Source organism: Myotis lucifugus, unplaced genomic scaffold (assembly GCF_000147115.1).
Source record: "Myotis lucifugus unplaced genomic scaffold, Myoluc2.0 scaffold_55, whole genome shotgun sequence".
In the NCBI taxonomy this organism is placed as follows: domain Eukaryota; kingdom Metazoa; phylum Chordata; class Mammalia; order Chiroptera; family Vespertilionidae; genus Myotis; species Myotis lucifugus.
In genome coordinates this window covers 3437370-3462361 of record NW_005871103.1, presented here as the reverse complement: position 1 = coordinate 3462361, position 24992 = coordinate 3437370, and the positions used below count along the sequence as shown (strand labels likewise).

Here is a 24992-nt window from a genome sequence, read left to right as displayed (position 1 = left end):
AAAGGAAAAGTGTATGTAATGATGATCTTCTTGCTCCTTCAGCCAAATTAAGCGGGAGGGCAAAAGAGAAAGCAAGACCCCTGTGTGTAAAGTTTTAACCCAGTAATCTTACTAGTGTATGTGCCTGACCCAATCACATTAGATCCACCCTCTCAGGGGGAGGAAAGGGAAAGGGCAGAGCCTGCCTACAGTTTATGCACAATTTATAATCTGAAATGCTGAGCTGACATAAGAAATCCTGTTTTCACAGAACAGTACATAGGATGGGCAAAATGCTCATGGTACAATCAGCAGGGGGAAAGGCAGGATTAAATCTTATTTATAGTGTAATTCAAATTGGACGGGGGGGGGGGGTGAGCAAATCCTCATTTGCATATAGAAAAGACTAGAAAAATATACTTTACCCAAAGAATGGCCTTCTGAATGGGAGGATTCTTTACTTTGTTCCTTATATTTTTGTATATTTTCCAGACCACAATTGACATTATTTAAGAGAGAACAAAAGGAGATAAAGCAGGTATGAGTTAACTTATTATTATGGGTACAGGCACTAGGAATCATGAAAGGCAATGAAGGTATGAAAGTAGTTTACAGCCCAGCAGAGGATGCCTCGCATAAGTGTGTGCCTCAAGGTGCTCCTCTGCCAAAACATGGCATTACAGCCACCGTTTTTTGAGCTCTCACCATTTCTAAGCATATTTCCAAGCACTTGGCAGAGAATATTTTATTTAATCCTTATTTGATATTTTATTTAATCCAGCAACTACGTAAAGACCTTTGTACTCTAGCCTAGTTGCTACAAGCCAGGCTCTGGGATCAGCCTGCCCTGGTTCACATTCAGGCTTTATCCCTGACGATCTACGTGACCTGGGCAAGTTGTTTAACCCCTCTGAGCCTCAGTGTCTGCCTCTGTGGAGTTATTATAAGGACTAAATGAAAATATGGAAACAGAGTCCTTGAAATACCTTGGTATGTAGTAAATGTTTAATGTTCAACAAAATTGTGCTATAATTATCCCCATTTTGTGGAGGGATATGTTAAGGCTGTTATCTAAGGTCTGTAAGTGGGAAAGCATTCAGACCCCTGTCTTCTCAAGCATCAAGCCTTCAATCATTATACCAGGAATTACTTTTATCACTAAACCATATGCAGCTTAATACTTTACAGACAATTAACTTGAGCTGGGATTTTTCTTTTGTCTCAGTAAAAAATAGTCGGCTGCTTTGAGCTTGAATTCAACTTCCCAATTTATTTAAGATAATTTTTAAATAACTCAAACACCTGAATAAGCCATCCAGGTCTACCAAAATAAATATACCTGTTGGGTATATCTACCTTGATGGCAACATTTCTTGAAGAAATCATAGAAGAGAAAAGTGTCCTTCCAAACCTTGAATTTGGAAGCCAAAAAAAAGTCTTATGCTATTTGTTTGAAAGGATAAGTTATATAAAATGGTAAGTTTTTTGTCTTAAAATACATATTCCAAAGCCCCAAGGAAACAATATAACTTAAAAGAATCTATTACTTTGATTTTATTTACTGAAGCTAACACTGAGCTTTATATTGACATACAAGATAAGCCATTTCTTGGTGTATTTCAACTTGTCTGAAAGTCAGTTTCTTTGGTTACAGTTCAGAGGACATGTTCTCAGTGAAGAATAAAAGATTCGTTCACATTAATCATTTCCCAGTGTATAGAGTGTGTATCGACTGGGTTGAGGTAAAGGCTGGCATTGGGAAGAAAAGTAAGTACTTAGAACAAAAGTCCTTGCCGGGAGCCGGTCCATTCTTGCTGTCTCAAGGGACCTGGCGTATATGGCATACTGTTCTTAATATGTTTGCTCCCCTTCTTGGCGCTATGTGTTTTAACCAAGGTCACCTCTCCGAGAAAGGTTGTTTCCCCAGGTAGGAATTTTTCCCTGAGGTTAGGGAGGGGATACAACTCCTTAATTAAGTGCCAGGCGGGTAGTTAAGCTACATAATCTTTACTCCCTGGAATGGAGATAAGAAACGCCCTAACCTTTGTAATAGAAATTGACAGGATTAAAATCGGCTGGTATAAATACGGATGTAACAAGACAATAAACATCAGATCCTCATCAGCTCCTCATCAGCTCCTCATCAGCTCCTCATCAGAACCTCATCAGATCCTAACCAGAACCTCGCCAGAGAACATGGCAAAAGATCCTGGACAGAACCTGGCTACAGAACTTCACTGGAGAACCTAGACAGAACATGGCAAAAGAACCTGGATAGAACCTGGCTAAAGAACCTGGTGACTGAACCTGGCTGGAGAACCTGGAGAACTTGGCTGGAGAACCTAGCGAGAGAACATGGCACCAGAACTTGGTTGGAGATCCTGACCAGAACTTCGCTGGAGATCCTAGCCAGAACTTCGCTGGAGATCCTGGAGGGAGAACCTCGCTATGCTGATGAACTGAACCCAGTTTCCATGTCATTCATTCTTCGCCGACTCCGTCCACACCTTTGGGGATCCCTGGACCCGCTGGGATTGGACCCCAGCAAGTCCTAACAGATTTCTGTCCTTTGATGAACTCAGTATAACTCTCCCAATTGGAAGCCATATGGAGTCATGTCTCAGAAATCCCAGGAATCGAGTTTTAGTCTCAGCTCAGCCATTGATGGACTCCCTGAGGAGATTTGAGCTTCTTATTTAATCCAGCTTGGTCTTGCTCTCCCACCTAAAAAGTGAGGCGGGGTGGGGGGGGGCAGATAATAAGGCAGTGGTTCCCCAAACTGACTACATCAGAATCTCCTGGGGGAAATCTTAAAACGTACAGATTGTTGGGCCCAACTCCAGCTCTACTGAATCAGAACCTCAGGCTTTGTGGCTTGAAAATCTGTATATTAATCATGTCCATTAGCTCATTCGTGTACAGCCATTTAATTCTTGCCATGCACTGGTGTGTGGTAACAACCAGACAGGTGATTTCTTTTTCTTTCCTTTTTAAATTAAATTTATTGGGGTGACTTATAGGATCATATAGGTTTTAGATGGAGATTTCTATGATACAAGATCTGTATATTGCACTGTGTGCCCACCACCCAAAGTCAGATCTTCTTCCATCACCATATATTAGGTCCCCTTCACCCCACCCCCCTCACACACACACACACACACACACACACACACACACACACACACACTAGACTGATGATTTCTGATATCCAAGGTCGAAGTCAATTCTACTGTTTAGGACACTGATTCAGTGCTTCTCACCTCAAGAAATGGAAGCTGAGTAAATCCATAATTGCTTCTAAGCATTGGTTTCTTCAGATCTATTGTTGTCTGTCTATATATATATAGCCTGTGACACTGTGATCTCACAAGATATATATATATTTCTTCTTCATCCCCAGTTTCTTGTACAGAGATTTTAAAACCTTGTAAATTCCCAAGTGATGGAGGTGATGGCATCTTACACAGAGCGATTAAATCCCTCGGAATGTCCTGGGCGATGAGAATGTCTTTTACTCTTATTAGGTAACTGTTGGCAGGCCCTGAGGTAGATTCAGGATGGGGGCTGGTCCTGGTCGCCAGAAAGACCAAACCTTGATTAGAAGGTTGGAACTTTCAGCCCACCCCCAACCTCTAGGAAGTGGAAAGGGGCTGGAAATTGAGTTAAAAATCCATCATACCTGAGTGATGAAATCTCCATAAAACTCCTAAATGGTGGGGTTCAAGGAGCTTCTGGATTTATGAGCCCATCCACATGTTGGGAGAGTGTCACCCCCCCAGTTCCACAGGGATAGAAGCTCCTGTTCTCAGGACACTTGCACCCTCTACCTATGTTATCTCTTCATGTGACTGTTCATTTGAACCCTTTATAATATTCTTTATAATAACCCGGTTACAGTAAGGAAAAAGTTCTGTGAGCCATTATGGCGAATGAGAAGACAGATAACTTGTGCTTGTTACATTGCATCATTGCTCCTCCTAAAAACTGTAGACAATTTAAATATCCAACAATAGAGGGAACATTTACATAAGTTATTGCAATACCCACTGTATGGCGTATTAGATAGCCACTAAACAGCATGATTTATAGCACAAGTTCCACTAGGTCAACTGTGTGCATGCACATTGTGTCAGCTATTGCTGCATAACAAACCACATAAAACTCAGTGCTTCCAACAATAGGCACTTATTATTTCTCATTGCCCTATGGGTAAACAGACTTGTTGATCAGCTGGGCTTGCTCTTTTGTCTGTAGTCAGCTGTCAAGTCAGCCAGATACTGACTCACCTAGATGACCTCATCAACATGTTTAGTGGTCTGTCGGCTGTTGGTTGGGTGATGAGGGTGAGTACACCCTGTGTCTTTTAGTTCATTCAGCAGGCTAGCCCAGCTTATTCTCACACTTGCTTGGAAAAGTTGCAAGAAAGAGCAGAAACTGCAAGGAAATTTGGGACCTAGACTCAGAATAGGCACATGTTCACTTCTGCCACATTCTTATGGCCAAAGCAAGATACAAGTTGAGCCCAGGTTCAAGCAGTACAGACATAGACTCTACTTCTTGCGCAAGAAGAGCTGCAAAGTCACACTGAGTGAAGGTGGATACAGGAAAAGGAATAAGAGAGTCTCTCTCTCTCTCTCTCTCTCTCTCTCTCTCTCTCTCTCTCTCTTTTTTGCAATTAATGTACCATGTAGATGAACAAGAACTGGAAGGCATATAAAAATGCAAAGAATTCATGTATTGTCAAGGCAATGGGTCTTAGGGCTGTGGGTATTTTTTTCTTTTTCCTTTTTTACCTTTATTGTTTCATGTAGGTAGTTGTAACATTGCGTAATAAACAAGATTGAAAATAATAATAATAATAATAAAGCCATGGTGAGAATAAGATCAACAACTCCATTACTCACTATACTGAAAGAATTGTATCAATAATTTGCATGTCATAAGCCAGCATAGCCTTCTGTTCTGTAGTGCATGCAGATGGATGACAATGGAAGAATTCTTAAATTGCTAAAGCTATAGCTCTCTAAGATAGATCCAGTGTCCTTGGATCTCAAGTGGCATGTAACTGTGAGATACCCACCAATTCTTAGCACTTCGCACACTCTGCATATTATGAGGGCTGGCACCGTCTCAGGGCTGTAACACTTCAGCAATCTCAGGAACCTCTAGGGAACAATTCTTACTTAATAGCCACAATTTTCAATAGTTGAATTGCCCATTTAAGAACCAAAATCTTAGGGTTTTTTTTTAAAAGGATTATAACTATTTTTAATAAAAGTCATTCTTTAAAAGTAAAAGTTGTTCATCTCCTTATGTTTTAAAATAGAGTTGATAGGAAACATTTGAATCATTTTTGACCATATTGTTCTTTGCCATAATACAATGATCTCCTCAGAGCCCAGGGAGCAAAGCAGGTTTTATTCCCCCCCCCCCCTTACATTACATTTTCTGAGAATGGTATGCTTTCAAGTTCTTACTTATGTCCTTTTTATTGTTTCTGTGCTCTCACTTCTCCCATGGGCTCAAAGTTATGTCTGCCTCTGACAGTCTGATCTGTTTTACTTGGCTTCTTCTCATATGTTGTCATCTTAGAAAACCAACTATATTAGGATTATTTGGAAAGTAAAAATAATTATTCTCTGAATACGGTTCAGGGAACCTCTAATCTGAGTTAGGTGCATAACCTTTAGTGTATGAAGCTTGGTTTCACATCCTTTATCTGATTATTTCCTGACTCTTGCCAATATCCAGAGCCAGAGCCAGATTGTTGGGAATCCAAAGCCTTGGCTCATTACCAGGTGTCAAGGAGGTAAAGGTATGAGTGACCTGAATTAATAAATAGAATAAATACATTACAGATGGGCTCACTGTGCTCAGGGGGTTAAGCATTCCATAACCTTATTTTGCCAAAGGTTAGATTGTTCAAATAAATTATGGACTTTTTCAAAGTACTGACTTATTTTTATAATATATTTTAGAGTGCAGGGTGAATTTGTTTGTTCATTTATTCCACACCTTCATTCATTTGCTCATACACTGAGGATGCACATGCATAGTGATAGAAAACCTGTCCTCATGGAAATTATATTCATATTTGGAAGATAGAAATATAAGCACATAATTGTAAAATATTAACACAAATACTGTAAGTGAGATATGTCAGCCATTATGGAAGAACAGAAAATGGAGGCAGAAAAAGACACCCCAGACCTCTCTATCCATGTAAAATGTGGTTGATAATATTCTACTAACAGGTTTATTGTAAGGATTTATTAAGACCCTGAATAATGATATGTAACTTTTTTAAAAAGTTTATTATATAAATAATTATATGTAAGGACTGACAGAAAGTATGTGCACTCTACTACCTAAGAGACTTGGATTCAAATCTTGATTCCATCACATATTAGTTAGGATTTTACTTAGCTTCACTATTTTTTCCCTGGGGTTAATTCCTGCCTTGCAGCATTGCTGGTGGAAGAAAATAAAAGAATATAATTAGAGTGCCTCATATAGTGCCTACAAAAGAGTAGGTGCTCCATCTTTTTACAGAGGCAATACATGCGATGGGTATGCCTGAACTTCAGAAGAGTAGAAGTTCAAAAACCAAATAATAAATCCCTAACAGAGAAAGAGACTTTAACAAAGAAAATGTGGAGATTTGCTGCCAAAAATGAAAGATGATTTTTGAAGCCGTTGACCCTGCCCAACAGACCCAATATACCTTCTCTCTTTTTTGTCTTCAATAATGCTAATTTCTGGTGGATTTGTCGACTTACCTTACCACCTCACTAATAAAATATATTTGAGCCCTCATTAAAATCAAACTATGATATGGCACCTATGAAGGAGAGGAAAACAGTAGAAGTCAATAATACTGAATGAGCCCTGGCCAGTGTGGCTCAGTTGTTTGAGTGTTGTCCCATGCTCCGAAAGGTCACAGGTTCAATTCCCAGTCAGGGCATATGCTGGGGTTGCAAACTCGATCCCCAGTAGAAGATGTGCAGGAGGCAGCTGATCAATGTTTCTCTTTCACATCAAGGAGGAAGAGGATTTCCCTTCCACAGCCATATGCCCAGGGTTTGAAAATCATATGGAAGAAGCTTGACATATCTTTATACTAGTCCCCTCTTACCCACAGGGGGACCTTCCAAGACCCCCAGTGGATGCCTGAAACCACAGATAGTAGGGAACCCTGTATGTACTATGTTCTTTCCATACATGCATAGATACCTATGATAAGGTTTAATTTATACATTAGGCACATTGAGAGATTAACAACAATAATTAATAGTAACACACAACAGTTATAACAATGTATTGTAATAAAAATGATGTGAATGTGGCCTCTCTATGAAAATATTGCACTGTACTCACCTCTTTAATGACAGGGAGCACTTTATGGCTTCTCTTTGGCATGTCTGAATTGCCATCACTTTTCTTGTGCTTGTGGCCATTGCTAAGTAAAATAGGGCTCTTGAACACAAGCACTCTGATCCCACCACAGTCAGTCTGAAAACTGAGGGGCTATTAAGTGACTAATGGGCAGGTGGTGTATACAAGTGTGGATAAGGAGAATGGAAAAGGAGATGATTCATGTCCTGGGGGGCGGGGGGAACAGAGCAGTTCTCTTGAGATTTCTTCACACTACTCAGAATGGCACACAGCTTAAAATTGATGAATTGTTTACTTCTGGAATTTTCCATATAATATTTTTGAACCGTGGTTGACCATGGGTAACTGAAACTGCAGAAAGTGAAATCGTGAATAAGAGAGAACTGCTGTATTTAGAAGTGCTCTATTCATCCATTTATTGAGCACCTGTCACTTGCAAAGTATTGGGTCAAAGGGGGAGACAAACATGAAGATGGCTAACTATGACCCAAAGAGAAGGAGATAGGGTTAATACAAGAAAAACCAAACATGGATGGCAGTGACAATTTACTTGGTCTTTGAAGAGCCAGTAGGGTCTATTGGCGGGAACAGAGGAAGCAAAGGGGCCAAAGCACTAAATAGCAAATGGCTGGAGAGAGAAGCCTGATCTGTTTCATGAATCACCAAGCCCATTAAAAACAAATCAAGCACAAAGCAAACGTCACACAGGAGAGGTAGAGCCAGACCAACACCATCTTTCCTTGGAGCCCTCGTGAAAAAGTCATAGTTAAAAAAAATTTATGGTTTCTTTCTTTCCATTTTCCCTTCTCTGCTGTGACTTAGGCCTCTCCAAGGCGCCGGAGGCATCGCAGCATTTACTGCCCATGGTGTGCGTAGCCCCCAGCACTCAGGGTTCCGGCACAGGCCTTCCACGTCCTTCTGTTGGGACTGGGTCTCTCAGCCTGAAGACCGTAGGTGTCAAGCAGTATAGGCAGGACATGCAGGAGACTTAATGCTTCCAGGAGCCAAGAAGGGAAGGGAGTTGGAGCATAAATGAACCAGCTTCCTGCAGCTCGGTAACCTGTGCATCCAGACATTTTATGCTGGCATCCTTTGCTTCCCTACTGCAATCCCCCACTTCCTTCCCTGGAATCACATTTCAAATAAACTACTGGCACTTCAGTCCTTGTCTCAAGAGGAACTGGTTGGAGAGGACAACCGAGAACACACTGTCAGAGCAGCAGAGGTGGTGAGCTGACTTGGGAAGAGTCGGTGCTGGTTGGAGGCAAGAGAGCAGAATCCAAGCTGATTTTAGAAATGGTTCGGGGTGTCTTTCTGTTGGTCTTTGGGCTTTGATTTTTTTAGTTAGTTGTATTTCAAGGAGGATGAAATGAGTTAGTTCCTATAAAGTGTTTAGACAAGAGCCGTCGTGTAAATATCAGCTAAGGTCATTGCTGATGTCATATTTTCATTGCTTTCTCCTCTTGTTCTTGTGAGTGAGAGCTTGCTTACTAGAAGAGGAAGACCCAAGACACAACAGAGGTGTGCGAAGGGGAGGTGGGCATGGGGGCGCATTATCATCTACCTCATGGCACAGATTCCAGGAGGCAGCCTTTCTCCCTTTGGATGAGACTCCTCTTCTTACTCAGAGACTTTGTTGACTACGGACCTCCCTTTGTGTGACAAGCCACGGTGGCCTTGTTGACTATAACTTATTCCAAGCGCTGCCCTCGTGCACCGTACAGAGGTTCCCTCGCTCCGGGCCTTGGCAAATTCACAGTGAGAAGAGGGGTTTGAGGACTCTCCTGGCTTATCATTCGGGTGGTCTGGGTTTGAAACAGGCAATTCAGGGGTCTTATAAGCTGCCCAGGGGACTCAGGTGTGCAGTCAGGTTTGAGAAGCAGGTTGCTAAGTGGCTTTGATCCCCAGGATTTGCAGCCAGGTTCACTGACACTGGGAAGTGGCTTTGATCCACGGAGCACTGATTGTGGATCCATAACAGAAGGGTGGACTTTTTCCCTCGAAACAGCATCCAAGGCTCACTCTCCTCAGACTGCAACTCATGTCAGAACAAGTCTTGTTTTGGCCTTTTATAGGGAGTGCCTGTCTCCACACTTTCATGGAGATGAGAGGAAAAGGGTTGCTCTTGGCATTGAGATAAGTGACATTCTGCAAATATCAGAATGTCCTGTTCTTCAGATTCACTCTCTTAATTCGTATCATTTAACAACTTGGGGATGGTTTAAGAAGGAACTAACATTTTAAGGAAGACACTGGTAAAGGATTCTATTTTAAAAATAGATGCACAGCTGAACAGGAAAACTGCTTTCTCTCCGTGTGAGTGCACATAGCATTTTGAACTTCTAAGCAGGCCTGTGGTGGTAAATAATCAACTATCCGAGGAAGAATAGTTCTATGTTTGTGGGGGGAGATGCTGAGCACAGAAACTAACAGGAACTCTGTTTAGATTGCAAATTTCACCTCTCAAAGTACCTTCGCAGGAGCTGTCTCTTGTTGGCATCACAGCTGCCCTGTGAGATGGCCAAGGCTGCAGCATCTCTCCTTGTAGCCCTGAATCCAGGGGGTTGGGGAAAATGTAAATTAAGAATTCAGGGAGCATCCCACAGGTAGGAGGGACTTTTTTGGTTAGAAAATTATAGAGAATTTATTGGCCAAATGGATTTCATTGGCCAACAAAGATTTATTTGCTTTAAGCCAAATGGTCAAATCCCTTATCATAGGGATCCAGAGACGCCTCTGGCATAAGACATACTCAGGCAAAAGAGAGAGGTTTTACAAAGATTTCATCAGCCCTCGAATTAAAATAATGCCCCAGGTCCTTTTGACCGACTCCATTCTCTTGGGGGACAGCATCATAACCATACACATTCCTAAGGCTGGGCAGGGAGCCCAGTGGGCAGAATGCTTTCAGATGGAATCATAACCACATAGACCAGGGCTAGAGTCCTTGGAGCACCATGAAAGCACTCGAATGTTATAAAAATTCTACAGTTTGTAAACTACATGGGAGGAAACAGACTTTCATCCTTTTTTCCACCTACGTCCTGTTTTATTAAGAGCCATAATTCGGTCTGGGTTTTGGAGGCATGTTTGTGTAACAGAAGGATTTTTAACACAATTTGTCGGGAAGGAAAGGCAAACCAGAAAGCCGTTTTGCGAGCGTTTGATTCTTAAATCTATTTTGCCTTGAGCATCAGCACGGAGAGAGAACGCATGTCACTTGTGTTGTTACAATAAGCACTAGGCTACTGTGTGTTATTTGTAAAACTCAGCATTATCATTCCCATTTTACTGGCGAAGAAACTGAAGTTTAGAAAGGCTAACAGAGTCACGCAAGTATATGTCGTTGGATATGACATGGCCCTTCATGGGGAAATGATCAATGAAAAAGTCACAGCTCTTGGTCTAATTTACTATTCATTTCTGTGTACTGGGCAAGGTTGTTGAAAATGGTCTCTTGTTTTCCTTTTCTCCCTCCATTTATAGCACTAACAAGATTCATGTAAAAATAGACCTTAGGGATTCTTTCTGACATAAAATCTTCATCCTTAATCATAATAACAACTAGTCATCTCTGATTTCACACCAGTCTTTAAGAAAGACATGTGTCAGAAACAACCAACTTATAAGCCATCTACTTGCTGATAGAACTCTATTATAGAGGTAGGTGGAAAACAGGGAGCTGTGTCTTTGCTATTTCTGATTAGAATTATGAATGTGAGTGAGCTCAATAAAGGTAATTTATTTTCTCTTCTTTAATTATTTAGCAAAGACTTATTTAGTACTACATGCAGAGCAACTTTGGGTACTGTGCAAAATAGCAGGAAGAATGATTCTACTGCTCAGAGGTTTATGGTAGGACCACTTTTAACTCCCTACACCAGAACAGCAGATGTAATCACCAAAAATTACGCAGTTGAAATACACGTGGCTTTTGCTTTCCAGTAACTATCAGGTCAGTCCGAGGCGATGTCCAGCTGCCTACCTGGTAAATGCTAAACTTGCACACAGTAGCAAGGCTGGTAATATGAAGCCTTACAGAGTGGACTTTTGCATCTGACAACCTGGTTCAAAACCCAGCTCTCTTTCTTTTTAGCTGTGCAAATTTGGGCAACTTACTGAACCACACAATACCTTAGCTTCCTCATTTGTATAGTAAAGGTAACAATAGATTCTAGATGATTGGATTGAATATTAATCAAATGAGATAATGCATCAACAGAGCTTAGGCTAGTAATAATACCCAGGAAAAAATATTAGCACCGTTACTGGTATCAGAAAGATCCTCTGCAGAAAATGGCAATTGCCACATTCGTCTATTAGATCAGTGGTTCACCATTCCTTTTCATTTAAGACTTAAAACTTTCTGTTCAAGTGAAACCAGGCACAAAAGCCTGGAATATAGGACAGCAAACAGTGGTGGGGAGTAGGGCGGAGCAGAGAGGGTATGCGGCCCAAGCACCATCTCCTTTGTGTGCCCAGGAGCATTCCCATGGAATTCCTGGTGCTCAGCTTAAATTCTAGGATAGTAAAGATCATTTTTTGTTAGATTAGGACCTGAGATGATTTGATCATTTGAATGTGCCATGTATACTCTAGTACATATATGTATAAGAATTTTACCCAAATATTTGTTTTATGGTTCTATTTTACATTTTAAAATTGTGAGGCTACAACATGTTCACATGTTTACTTCATCCAATAATTCAACAAATATGTAATGAGCATTATTTATACACCAGGCGCTAGCAAATAAATTAAGGCTCATGAACGATTGTCCTTTCATGTAGGATAGTAACAAAGTTCTCATGGATTTGAGAACTGCTCTTCCCTGTTGAGAACATGAACCCCGAGAGGCTTTCGCTGTGATATAGAAAACCCAAGTGCCCTTCCCTCCGGAGTCAAAGTCTTCCTGGGATACTGAGGGAGATTCTAAAGGCACTCAGCCCTCTGTTGTTTGCAGTATTTATTTAGAGCAGATATGAAAGCAGAAGGCTAATCAGCTGTTGCCTGAGGCCCAGGGGGTCCTGGGTAAACCCCAGGAACCTGTCAACTGCCCTCCATCAAGTGTCAGCAAGAAGCAACCTCTCACAGACCTGCTCTGAGTCCATTGACCAGTGAACTATGAATATTCAGAAATGCCAACACTCAAAACCACTTTCAACAAATATTTGCTTTCAGTCAGATGCCTCAATTCAGTCTTTTCTCTACCCCCTCATATTCCAGTGGGAAAAACTGCTAAATTTTTCTGAATAGGACATGGGTTTTCCTTTCTTTTCCAAGACACAAGAGACTCTTCCCTCTAAAGGAGAAATGAAAGAGCCACCCGTTATCTCTGTAAAGCAAACATGAGCTGGTGAAGAGCATCGCTATCAAGATTAGAATTATCACTGTTACTGTTCTTCGTCAATGTTTGCTATGTATTTAGCAATCTGTAGGCATTACTTTCCGACTACCCAGTTCTATAGGCGAGGGCACGTGAACGTGACAAGACTACTAAGTAGCAAAGGACAAAGCGGAACTCGCATCCACCTGTTGGACAGTCAGGTAGGAAAGAGCTGGCACATTCCAGCCTGAATAACGGACAGAGTATAAAGAGGGACAGATGAAAGGGGGCAGGACTTAAGTAAAGCACCAAGAGGTAGTGCAATGAATTTGAAAAGGGAAAGAGATAGAGTTGGAGAAAGACGTTTTTTCTCCTATGTGGGAAATAGAAGACAAGAGGTCTCGAAAGTTCTGCCCTGACTCGATATCTCCTACCCACCCAAATCAAACTAAATTGCATTTTCACCCTGCTAAGAGCTGCGCTCAGCCAGAGCAGGAAGGCACCGTTACAGACGCAGCTTGTGCCTGAGTGGATTGGACATAAGTGCTCTTATTGCTAGAGCTTGAAAGAGTTGAAATTGTTTTTGCAGCAAAATGGAAGAACCTTAGCTAACTCCATTGGTCATTTATTAGTGTGGCCAGAGTAATCTTCTTGTCTTCAATGACTTCCCTTCCCCCACAGCAATGGAGTGACCTCATGCCGCTGGAATTTTCCTCTCAGGCTTTGCCAAATGCTTAGAAAGCTGGGCCTCCCACTGCTCAGCCCCTGAGCAGGCAGGCCTGAAAGGACCCCTTGTGAGAAGCCACATGTTTAGGAATAGAAGCTGTAAGGGAAAGGAACTATGGCATTTACAGGAGGAGGTGTGTTCAAGGGGAGACGAGCTTTACACTACAGGGGAAAAAAACTCATTTGAAGTTGTCTGAAGGCCATGCTCAGTTGAAAGGTCAGAGTTAAAGATCTGACCATACTGGACATGAGCATTGCTAATGAGGTTTGCAGAGACTCATAGATTATTCTAATCTACTGAACCTCTGTAAATACTCAATTTAGAAAACATTGTACTTCTATTTTTAATAATCTACCAGTAATAATAGACACATGCTATTTTTAAGATTCAAGGTTATATCATTTTTCAAGCAAGAACCATCAAATAATGGCATATTGCTTATTTTTGTCAGTTCCAATAGCATGTTAGAGAGTGGTAGCCACCTTTCTGAACTGTCTGATAAATTGGAAGGTCAGACGGTCTAAGTGGCTAGCTGACAAGACCATTTGCTCTGTAATGACAAATGTACAGTCAAGTGTCCCAGTATCAGCTGTTCTATGTGGGCCCAGGTGAACTGGACCCGAGGAATCCAAGCTCCTGTACAGTATTTGGTCAGTATGATCGACAACAGGAGCTCCTCCGTTTAAATCAATATGATGCAGCATTTCAAGAACATTCCCCGAATAAGGAAGTGAAAATAGTCTGTGTCCATTAATACGAATGAATCAATCACCCTTGTTCACCTGCCCTGCATTTCAAGGCTAAGTTCCTGTGATAAACGTAGGTTTTTGTGCCTTTGTTTGAAGCCTAATTTGTTTTCTGTTGATTTATTCCTTCATTTATGAGATGTGATTAAGCATCTACTGTGTGCCAAATAGTCTTCAACACTAAAGATATGGTGTTATGCAAAACAAACAATATTCCTACTTTCTGAGAGGGTATCTCCCAGTGAAGGAAGATAAGCAATAATTAAATGAACAAGTGAATAAGTAAGAACATATCAGGCAATGAGAAGTACAAAAATCTCACATCACACACACACAGCACCACCACCATCAACAACAACTAAACACAGTGTAATGTGAAAGGGAGTTAACACTAACGGGGCAGAAAAAAGGTTTTTAGCAGGTTAGGTGGTCTGGGAAGAGCAGACAGTAGCACTGAGAATTCAATGACAAAGGAAGAGACAGTAGGCTAAGATCAAAGGAAACAGTTTTGGGCAGAAGGAAAAGCAAGTACATAGGCACAGAATGCCCATGTGGCTTAAGAATAAGGAGGGAGGGTTGGAATTAGATAAAAACAAAAAGGTAGATAGGAGTCGGGTCATGTCAGGCTTTGAAGGCATGGTAAGGAGTTTGAGTTGTACTTTAAACCTACTGGACAGCTATTGAAATGTATTTCACAGATAAGTGATATGGTCTAATTTATACTTTAACCAGCTCAATTCAGATAATATATGGAAAATGACTTCTAGGGATAAGATAAGGGTAAATGCAGGGAGACCTGTTGGGGTAAATTCAGGGTGCGGGTGGGAGATGACAGTGGTGGGGTGATAGCAGGAGACGTAGAGATGCTAACACTGTATCTGGAATGAAATGTGAGGCAGGAAAAGCTAATCCAACCAGCAGATTAGAATCGAACTAATCTTAGAACCTTATTTAGTCAAAGTTGATCCAAAATGTCCTTTAGAGATCATTCGGTGGAAACCCTTCAATTAAACATGGGAAAAACTGAGTCAAGGACAAATTAAGGGATGCCCTCAGGGTCCCTGAGCAGACTGCTTGACATCCCAAGACTGAACCTCACACCCCCTACCTTCAGGGGGTTCAGTAACGTGTCCAAGTCCATAGAAATGCGGCAGAGCCCGGGCATGTGGGCCTGGTGAGCCCTCGGTCGACCCCAGGGGTTCCCGTCTCTGTGTGTGAATCCACGCAGTGGGGAGAGCTGTCAGGCTATGGCAGCGTCTGTGTATCCCTTGATGGATTACTCGTACCCTGGAGGCTGGACACATGAAAGTGTAAGTACCATCATGTGACATCTGGAGCGGAGTGGGCAGCATGTTGGAGCCTGGCATCCAACTAAGTTCACGTCTTGGTTTTACCAACTATCGACTATGTACCTTTGGATAAGTCGCTGCACTCTTTGGGCCTTGGTTCCCTCCTGGGTAAACTGGAGTAAAAATAGCAACTCTTGCTAATATTGTGAGGCCCACCTAAGGTAATTCACTTAATTACACATGAACACACTTAGCACAGTACCTGGCACGGAGCACAGGTTCAGGAATGTTCCCTGTTATCATGTGGAAGACATAACTTTTTTTCTTCTACTTGACATGGGGCTCTTAATATTCAAGGCTGAGGAGCATGAGTCACTCTCCGCCCTGGAGAAACTATTAATATGGCCCCCTGTGGGTGCGTGGCTGGGACAGCACCTCTGCCTCTGCCTTGACACTGCTCCTCATCAGCCCTGGGCCGGAGCAGGGCCTCAGCCAGTCCTTCGGGCATTTACTCAGCAAGTGCTTCCTGAGTGTGGCAAGGCCTGGTGGTTCTAAGCCAGGGATGGGCAAACTTTTTGACTCGAGGGCCTTAGTTTACTTCCTTGAGTAACTTCTCTCCTTGAAATGCAGTGAGTTCTCAATCAGCAGGTGTGTGTGTATGAGGTGTATGACGCTTCTAGAAGCACCCTGGAGGGTTATGTGTAAGGAGCAAGCAGATCACAGGGGGAGGAGGAGGAGGAGAAGGAGAAGGAGAAGGAGAAGGAGGAGGAGGAAGAGGAGGAGGAGGAGGAGGAGGAGGAGGAGGAGGAGGAGGAACCGGAGCAGGAGGAAGGCAGCTGAGGAGGGAGTCTAGGTGCATGTGGCCAGTGTGGCTTTGAAAGTGCTGCCTTAGTCATCTTTCTTTTGTTCCCCACACCTCCCCCCAGCAGCTCTATGAGGTGTTAGTGTGCCCATTTCACAGAGGACAAACTATGGCTCAGGGACCTTACGGGACTTTCCAAGTCACATGGCTAGTAAGTGAAGAGCCGGGTTAGACCCCAGCTGGTCTGACTCATCCCCTCCCCTTCACCTCCATTGATCGGTTGCTATGTGTGTGGAGAGGGAAGAAAGGGAGACAGTGATAATAATGATTGGGCGGTGGTGGTGGTGGTGGTGTATGTGTGTGTATGTTAGAGACAAAGAGAGGGTCCCCAAAACAGACTCAGGGCCGATGCTGAATTAATAACCACAAACAAAAAAACAGCCAAGGTGAGCTTTCAGCTGGGCCATCACCAACTGCCTGGAAGACAAAACAGACACTTCTGAGCCCACCCAGTGCTATTCCTGTATGCAGTGGGGTCTAGAAGTGGGGGCCACGGGAGAAGAGGCGCACAGGATTCTTCCTCCTTGGCTGTGGCATAAGGTGAGGGCTTGCCCTCAGGAAGCCAGTGTGAGGAGAGCGTGTAGCCTTATGCAGCCTCTGCCTGCATTCAGCGTCAGTTCCTCAGAACCAGGTTGCTCGGCTGCCAGATGTCAACCCCTTGAGTGAGTCGAGCTCAGCTCCTTCCTGAGGAGGCCCATTTGCAGCAGAGCTGGGTCACATCACACCTGGAAACCCGTTAGGTTTAAGACTCTGCAGGAGAAGGCTCTCGGTAACACTCCTGCAAGGCACGAGCATCCCAGTTGTGATCTGTTCCTTCCACAGTGGCCAGAGCCCCCAAAGCCCCTCTTCCTTACCATCACCCCAACTAGGTTATGCATGGGGTGTACACATTTCCCAAATGGGGATCAGGTATAATATCCAGGCATCTCCATAAAAACGAGAGCAATTTTTAAAAAACAAACATATAAACATTGACCTAATCTATGCAAATCGATTCCTAAGGATTTTATAAAACCCCCACTTCCCACCCGCACATCCAGCACACAGAACCCCAGCGCTCTCTTCTCTCCCAGTTTGTTTTGAAGCGCCTGTTTGAGGGAGGAAGGGGCTCACAGAGAAACGGGGAGGTGGGCTCTCTTCACAGGCAGCCTCTGTGCAGAGCAGCGGTGGGGAGCAGAGCCCGGGTGGGCGCTCCCCCGGACGGAGGGCAGCCTCCTCCCCACACGCAGGCAGCCTTCCCCAGAGGGAGGTATCAGGTTGCTGTACTTCGGCTGTGGTTGTCACTGTCTAATAATATGACCGTTTTGCCATCTCTCTGCAAATAAGACAGAAGCTGCTACCTGATTGGTATAGCATCTCACTTTCCCTCCTCATTGATTTTCCTGTTCCCCTCCTCTGCTTCATAAAAAAAGAGGGACAAGTGGCTGGTGCTGTGGACGGAGAAGCTTTATTTTTAGTATGAGACAGCCTCTGTTTTCTTTCAGGAGAGGGAAGTTGGATTATCAATTCTTTTGTAAATGTGTATGGTGATATTTGCTCCGGTAAGTTCTTATCTCTCTTGATTTACAGCTGTGTGTGTGTGTGTGTGTGTGTGTGTGTGTGTGTGTGTGTGTGTGTCATAGATCCATTTGGGCTGAACAGTCACTTTTCTTTCCAATAGCATTTTCAAATCTTTGGTGATAACGTCTTTTTTGTTCACTTTGCTTTCTTTCATGCCTCTTTTAAACTGGAGAGGCTGTGCTGTGGTAGTGTGATGCCTACCTTAGTGGTTGGAGGATGTGACGGTTTTCCTTTAACATAGTAAGGAAACGAAGCAAACTTACATTTGGCTTTATAAAAATGTGATGTCGTTCTCCCCACTCCCTTTGGAGAGTTTAGCGTCCTGAGTATGTTCATTGTGCTACAACCTGCTGACTGTTTCCATTAAAGTTTCTTCGTCGGTGTCAGAGCAGGAATTTCTTAAACTCCATAGGTAGTGCCAAACACTGTGTGCTGTGCCGACAGGGGGGTGCTGATCCCATGAGGTCCTCTCCCACGGTAGGATGAAGGAGTGAGACTTCTCTGAGCCTGGGTGCGTGCACCTTTAAAAGACTGGAATTTATGAGCAGTATTGAGATCATTAAAGTCAATCGCTAGCATTCCGTGAAGAGATGCAATCTCCAGTGTCTCCAGTGGCTGCCACTTCTCTGCCTTTCTTTGCATTTGTGTCACCATCTGTCAGATACCCAGCCCTGGCTCTCGTGTTTCTGTATGGGAAGCTGATGAAGAGAAAAGTTGCTGTGATTAAATTCAAAACAGTGCAAAAGGACTATCGCGTCACCACTGCTAGTGATGATTTTTAAGTGCATTACCTGGTTAACTGCTAGTGCTTCTTTTCTAGACAGTATTGAGAGGGTCTGAGTTCTTTGTTGTTAATTCAGAAGTCTGGGAGTCAGTCTACTAATATAATTATCCTAGACAAAGATGATACGATGATTAAGTAATTGCTCTAATGGAAACAAACTGATACTTGCTTTAATGTCTTCTTTTGTCGCACAATCAACAAATCTGCATAATCTTTTTCATGAAATGAACTAAAGAATATACAGAGTGTCCCAAAAATGTATACATACTTTGAATAATTATTACTTCCAATGGGTTAAATCTGAAAAGAAAGAAACATTGGAATTAATAATTGTTCAAAGTGTGTATATATTTTTGGGACACCTTACATATTATATATTTCTTTATAATGAGAGTTAAAGGCATCGTTGATGAGAAGTAAGAGGAGAAATGACTGTATTTTTCGGAGATTTTGAAAGTTGGGAACATCACGCATGGCTAGATCTATCGGGCATGGAATCTTTTCCAGAATAACAATTCTTCAGATCCTGAGGCGGGCTAAGGGCAGCTCCTGGAGACAGTAATGAGCTTCCCAATGCTCCCATGATCCTGTGTCTGCTTGCTTTCAGGCATCCTGCCCTTCACGCATTCTTTGCACCCTGGAATGAAACTCTTCGTTCTGACAAACAGAATTCTGAATTTTGATTAATCTAGTTCAGCCTCAAAAATAGACAAATCCTCCAAACCCACAGGAACTTATTATGTTGCCTCATTCTGTGTCACAATAAGCATGTTCCTCTAACAGCATTCAATGCCATAAACCCTCCCGGAACAAAGAGTTCCTTAGCAGAGAGTTTGTTGGAAAAACAAATGAAACTTTTATCGTTTGGCTGTTGGCAATGACTGCAGAGTAAACTCAACAGCAGTAAGCATCCCTCTCCCTCCCCAACATCCCTTAATGTTTTTGTCATCATTCTCCTTTCACGGCTATTGTAACAGGTTATGTTCAGAGTCGTGAGGGAGTTTATGATCAACCGAGGCTGTTCAGTAACATAAATTAATGAAAATGTGAGGATGACATCCTATGGGTGAACAGGTCGCCAGCTCACAAAAGTGTTATTGCTCCCAGTGTGTTCAGACCCAGTGACACAGGAAGGACAATGGGACATTTGTATCTGAAAAAGGTCAGGACCCATAGTTTGACTTAGGGTGAGTGTGCACAGCTGCCTTTAAAAGCATCACTTCGGGAAAGTCCAGAACGTCATAGCCAAAACACTGCTGTAATCTGGTCCAAGGAATAAAATTCTGTGCCACGGTGGGGGGAATAATAAAGGGAATTTTTATTTCATAATGAGATTATTGATTATTTTTAGCAAAATGAAGATGGCAATAGTGACACGTGTTCATTAAGTAAGTACCTTCTATGTGCCTGGCACTGTGCTCAGGATTTACATGGCTTATTTCCTCTGATCTTCACAACCATTCTATGAGGGCAGTAACGTTACCTCCCGGTTTACAGATGGGACAGTGGAGGCCTATGGCAAGTATGTAGTATGCATGCTTGAGGCAACGTAGTGATGACGGTGACACTCAACCAGGCAGGCTCCTCCCCAGCCATGTGTTTTATCTCTGCCTCTGTCAGGGGGTCAGTTCATCTACAATCTACAGCCAACGCCTAGGTTGGGATGACATCAGGGCCTTACAGTAGCACAGCAGATCTTCGTTAGTTTTTCTCCCTGCTGACACTACATACCCCCTTCTTCTCAGACTGCTTTTGTGACACCAAGCTAATTATGTGTTTGAAACTGGAGAATGTGTGTTTTATCTCCCCTCAACTTTGCAGCTACAAAGATGTGGCAATGACCAAAGGGAGCCAGCCTGGGGAGAGATATATGCAGAAGTGGCTAAATTAAGGTAGCTTTTTCAATGGATGAAAAGAAATTCATCTCTTTAACTTTCAATGTGTTGAACACAGAGTAAAAATAAAGAGGTGACCATAACTTAGAAATGTCAATATCTCAAGGGATCTAGTTTGTCATTGATGCAAAATATAAAAAGCAGTTGCAACTGAATTGATATATTTGTGGAGAACTTTGTAGAATTCTCACCTTCCTTGTACCACCCCCCCCAACCCCCGCCCCAGCCTGATTTCCTTTCACTGTTGGACTAGCTGGAAGGGCTCAGGTGGCACTTCAGGTGGACTAGTCCAAAGCACTGACAGCACCTGGGAGTTCAAGGATGAGCATGGCTGCGGGTGAGCGTGCTGAGCAGCGTGACCAAGTGGAAATCCAGAGCCCCCGATGCATTCTTTTGCACCTGAGCACCAAGCTCCCTATTTGAAATCCATTTAAACAAATAAAATTCAGATGAGTCTTATAGGGAGAAAATGCAACTGACACAGAATCAATATGTTTGCAATTTCTCCTCGGCTAGCAGTTTCAGAAGAGAGGCAGGGCACACCAGTCGGGAGGCGAGTCTGTGAAATGCTGCCTTTGCTTCCCTCCAGTGAGGGAAAGGATTCTGAGCGATGGAAATGCTGCTGGGTGATAGACTTAGCTCAGGACAGCCTTGCATTGCACCAAACAGCAGAAGGACGATTGACCAAAGAAGCAAAAACAGCCCACCACGAATTGGGAGCACTAAGAGGCAAGTTTTGAAGTGTTGACACAATATTGATTTCTTGGCGTGATCTTTTCTGTCCAAGAAGCAATAGCTTTTGAGCTACTCCCGGTGTAGACACCCAATTAATTAAAAAGAGTTCAAAGGCAGTACACAATCAAATATGTTTCCAAAATGGTAGTCATATTTGTCAGAGGCAATTGATTCTCTATTGCCCCTTTTTCTTGCTCTTAAAAAGATAATTGGGTGGTTTAATCAGAAAGTGTGATATTAGAGCCAGTCAGAATCAAGGAATTTAAATCAATCTGCTTTTCCCACAAGCATTTATGAGAGTTCTAAAAGCATTAGGTCCTAAAATGAGCACTTTTACTTTAATGACATATGTTGTGCTCAGCCACAGTACTCATCAAACATAGGCTATCCCATAAAACTAAAGTTAGAGATCATTTTATAAATGGCATCATACTCTGTTTCCATCCACACAACACAGCTTTCTTCAGAGTGGTGGGCCAAATACAAAGTCCTAGTAAATAGTAGAGATTGTACTTCATTTTACCTATGTTTCCTTCACCCTTTCTATGGCTGTGGATGTGCTGATCATTAAGAGCTTAAAAATGGTCTATTAAGTATGGAGAAAGCAACTGGTGTTAAGATATAATGAGTGTTGGACTAGTCTTGAGTTTGTTATCAAACATTCTCAACTGGTGTACAAATGGAGCTGGTGTTCTGTTCTGTATTTGTCTAAGAAAATGGAATCAGTGAGGGTTTGAGCCAGGAAGGGCACGTGAAGTATTAACTCCTCTAGAAGAGGCTCTTGGTCATTGACGTGTCCTTAAATGTTTAAATAGCGATGAGTTGAAAATGGAAACACCTCAGTCTCTCTACTCTGCAGACTAATGGATCTGCATAATTAATATATTTTACAGTGATCATTTTTTAACACAGATTGTAGCCAAAAGTACTAATGGAAAATTGTTCTGGGACAACTTCAAACACATCCCACTATAGTTTCTGGAAAGCTTATTCCCAACACAGAGCCACCAATGCACCATGGGACTGCGGGATGGCCAATATATGGGTATAGTCATGTCATTGTGGTCCTTTGGAGACTGACGTGTTGAGCATAAAAGACTTCTATTGATAGTCCCCAGGTGACTTCTTTAGTCCTACCTACAGAATTTTAATTTCACCCAAATTACCACACATTATCTCAGTGTAGATCTTCTGGCAAAAGATATGACAAATATTTTAGACTTATTTTATTTCTGGTAAAATGTGGCTTTAAGGATGCTTGCATCTGAATTATTACTATGAGGACATTTTAATTCACTATGTTTACATCTACTTCTCAATGATGAACCCACATATCTTTATCTGGTTTTGGATCTCCATAAGGGAGGAAAATGTATACTATTTTTCAAATTGTATGCATTCAAATTGCCTTCCTATGAAATTGAATGGTTGAGACAAAACATTTCTATTGGGGCTACATTTGAGAAAAGGGTTAGAGCATTGACTTCACCAGGCTGTTCCTTTATCCATTAAAGATTTAAGGAAGCTTACCATGTGCCAGGCAGCATGTTAGGCATGGGAGACACAGTGATGAACAGATCATATCTGCACTCCCAGAACTAAGTGCTTTCAATTTCCATTTTCTCACCTAAACCTAGTTTCTTTTTCATGGCCCAGGATGTCTCTTCTTAAAAACATAATTGAACTGTTCTAGTAAGATTTGCGGGAAATATGTGCTTTAGGTCCTAGCTATTCATGCTCAGTGGAGGAATAAGCGTGAACCCATTTATTTACTGTGATTATTGCCTAGCTGACATGGAATGGTTTGAAGGGGCAGCTGGAAGAGGCCTTGCAGTGCTTGTGTCTTATAAGCATTATGTATTGCTCCCAGGCATTCTCAGATTTGCTGGGCTACTCTCATTCTTGCTGGATGTAGGATGAGGATAGAAAGGGAAGACAATTCAACAGGACAGAAAAGAAGATAGGAGAGTAAACTGAGAGGACCTAAGCTTTCCACTGGCAATCTGAATTAGACCTGACTCATTATCTGATTCTCTGTGGGTGTTCATTCACTTGTTCATCTATTCAACAAACATATACGTATATAGGGTGTCCACTTTAATCCGAGTACAGTGCTAGATGCCAAGGCACCGGAATACACAAAGATACTAGTTTCTGAACTCATGGAACTTCTAATAAGCCAGGATTTTTCAGCCTCAACACTATTACAATTTTGGCCCAGATAGTTCATTATGTAGGGGACTGTTTTATGTACTGTAGGGTGTTTAGCAGCAGCCCTGGCCTCTACCCACTAGATGTCAGTAGCAACCTCCCCCCAAGTTGTAACAACCAAAATTCTCTCTAGACAATGCCAGATAACCCCTGGTTTAGAGCCATGTGATAAATTTAGTACTAAAACCAACTTTGATGAAATATTCCCATTGTATTTCTACTTTTCTTACTTTCAGATACTCTGATCCATGGATTTTTAAGTTTCTTTCTCCAAATACAAAGAATTTTTCTGCTGTTATTATTCCTTCTGTATAATACTTTACCACATTCACTTGGCTTCCAGTGTCTTATTTTATTCCAGCAATCAACAAATGAAACAATATTACACTATTAAACCTTTTGACATGTGAATAAATGAACATTTAGAATGGTTACGTGCCTAAATTCTTGAAACTGCTAATGGATAAAAACTGATTCACACTCATATGTCCTGATTAAAATATGCAGTATTCTTCTACAAAATTATGTTGAATGAAGAAAAAAATGTATGTTTGAAGGATACCTTTTCTCGTGGAGTTGTTTTGGAAATGAAGGCAGTGTAGCAGTGGGTAGAGGCCAGGCACAGGAGGTTCACTGACCAGGCTTCCTTACTCAGTCCTTACTAGCCGGTGGGTTTGGACAGTTCATGTAGAATCTTAGAGTTTCCTCAGCAGTTGAGGGATACATTGCAGAAGCCACAGGAAGGAAGCCCTAGAGATGAGTCTAGTAGAGTGGATAGAGCACAAGTTTTGAAGTCAGATGAACCTACTGTAGGAATCAGCATCAGCAGGAAACAAATGACTCCCTCAAACCACCTGACCTCTTGCTGGTGACTATAAAACATTGAAACTTAATTTCTGTGAGTCAGAAAATGGAAACCCCTCGAGGTGAGTCAAGTTTCCCAAGTCCTTATGGTGAATTCAGTACAGAAGGGAGACAAGCAGGCTCAATGTTCTTCAAGCCCAATGAGCAAAGAATTACTTCAAATGGAGGAAAGCCAACTATGGGTCCAACACATGCCAGATGCACATGTTCCAGGTTATTACTGATATGTAGGGGCCTGAGATAGGCCCCTGGTTTTTAATTGGATACATGCAAGTATCTTTGGTGTTAGTTTAGCCAAATTTCAGCCTCGTTGGAGGTTACAGAGACATGGGCTCCTAGATGAATCTTGGAAGAGTGGTAGACGTGGAGAACACGTCCAAGGCAGGTGGTGGTTTGAATGTCACTCATCGCATGTGCCTCTGAGCTTGGATAGATGCAGGGCTTTCCCAGGAAAGATGCTCACACTATACCTGCCCTTGATCATCTGGTGAGCTATTAAAAGTTATATGTAACTTTTATTAAATTTTAATTAAAAAATATGTTTCTATTGATTTTAGAAAGAGAGGAAGAGAGAGGGAGAGAGAGAGAAACATCCATGTGAGAGAGAAACATCAAT

General features: G+C 42.3%; 1 protein-coding gene across 2 annotated transcripts in view; it reads left to right on the top strand.

Annotated features, from left to right (window-relative positions):
• SYNPR (synaptoporin) overlaps positions 1–24992 on the top strand; it is a 260197-nt gene that overhangs the window by 117372 nt on the left and 117833 nt on the right. The window contains exon 1 of one of the 2 annotated variants that reach the window (XM_006089040.3): positions 17569–17868. The exons of the other annotated variant lie outside the window; for it this stretch is intronic. Within the exon in view, the coding sequence (XP_006089102.1) occupies positions 17845–17868 (24 nt within the window). The 5' untranslated portion in view covers positions 17569–17844. Of the gene's footprint in view, positions 1–17568; positions 17869–24992 lie in introns of those variants that run through there. 2 annotated transcript variants of the gene reach the window in all.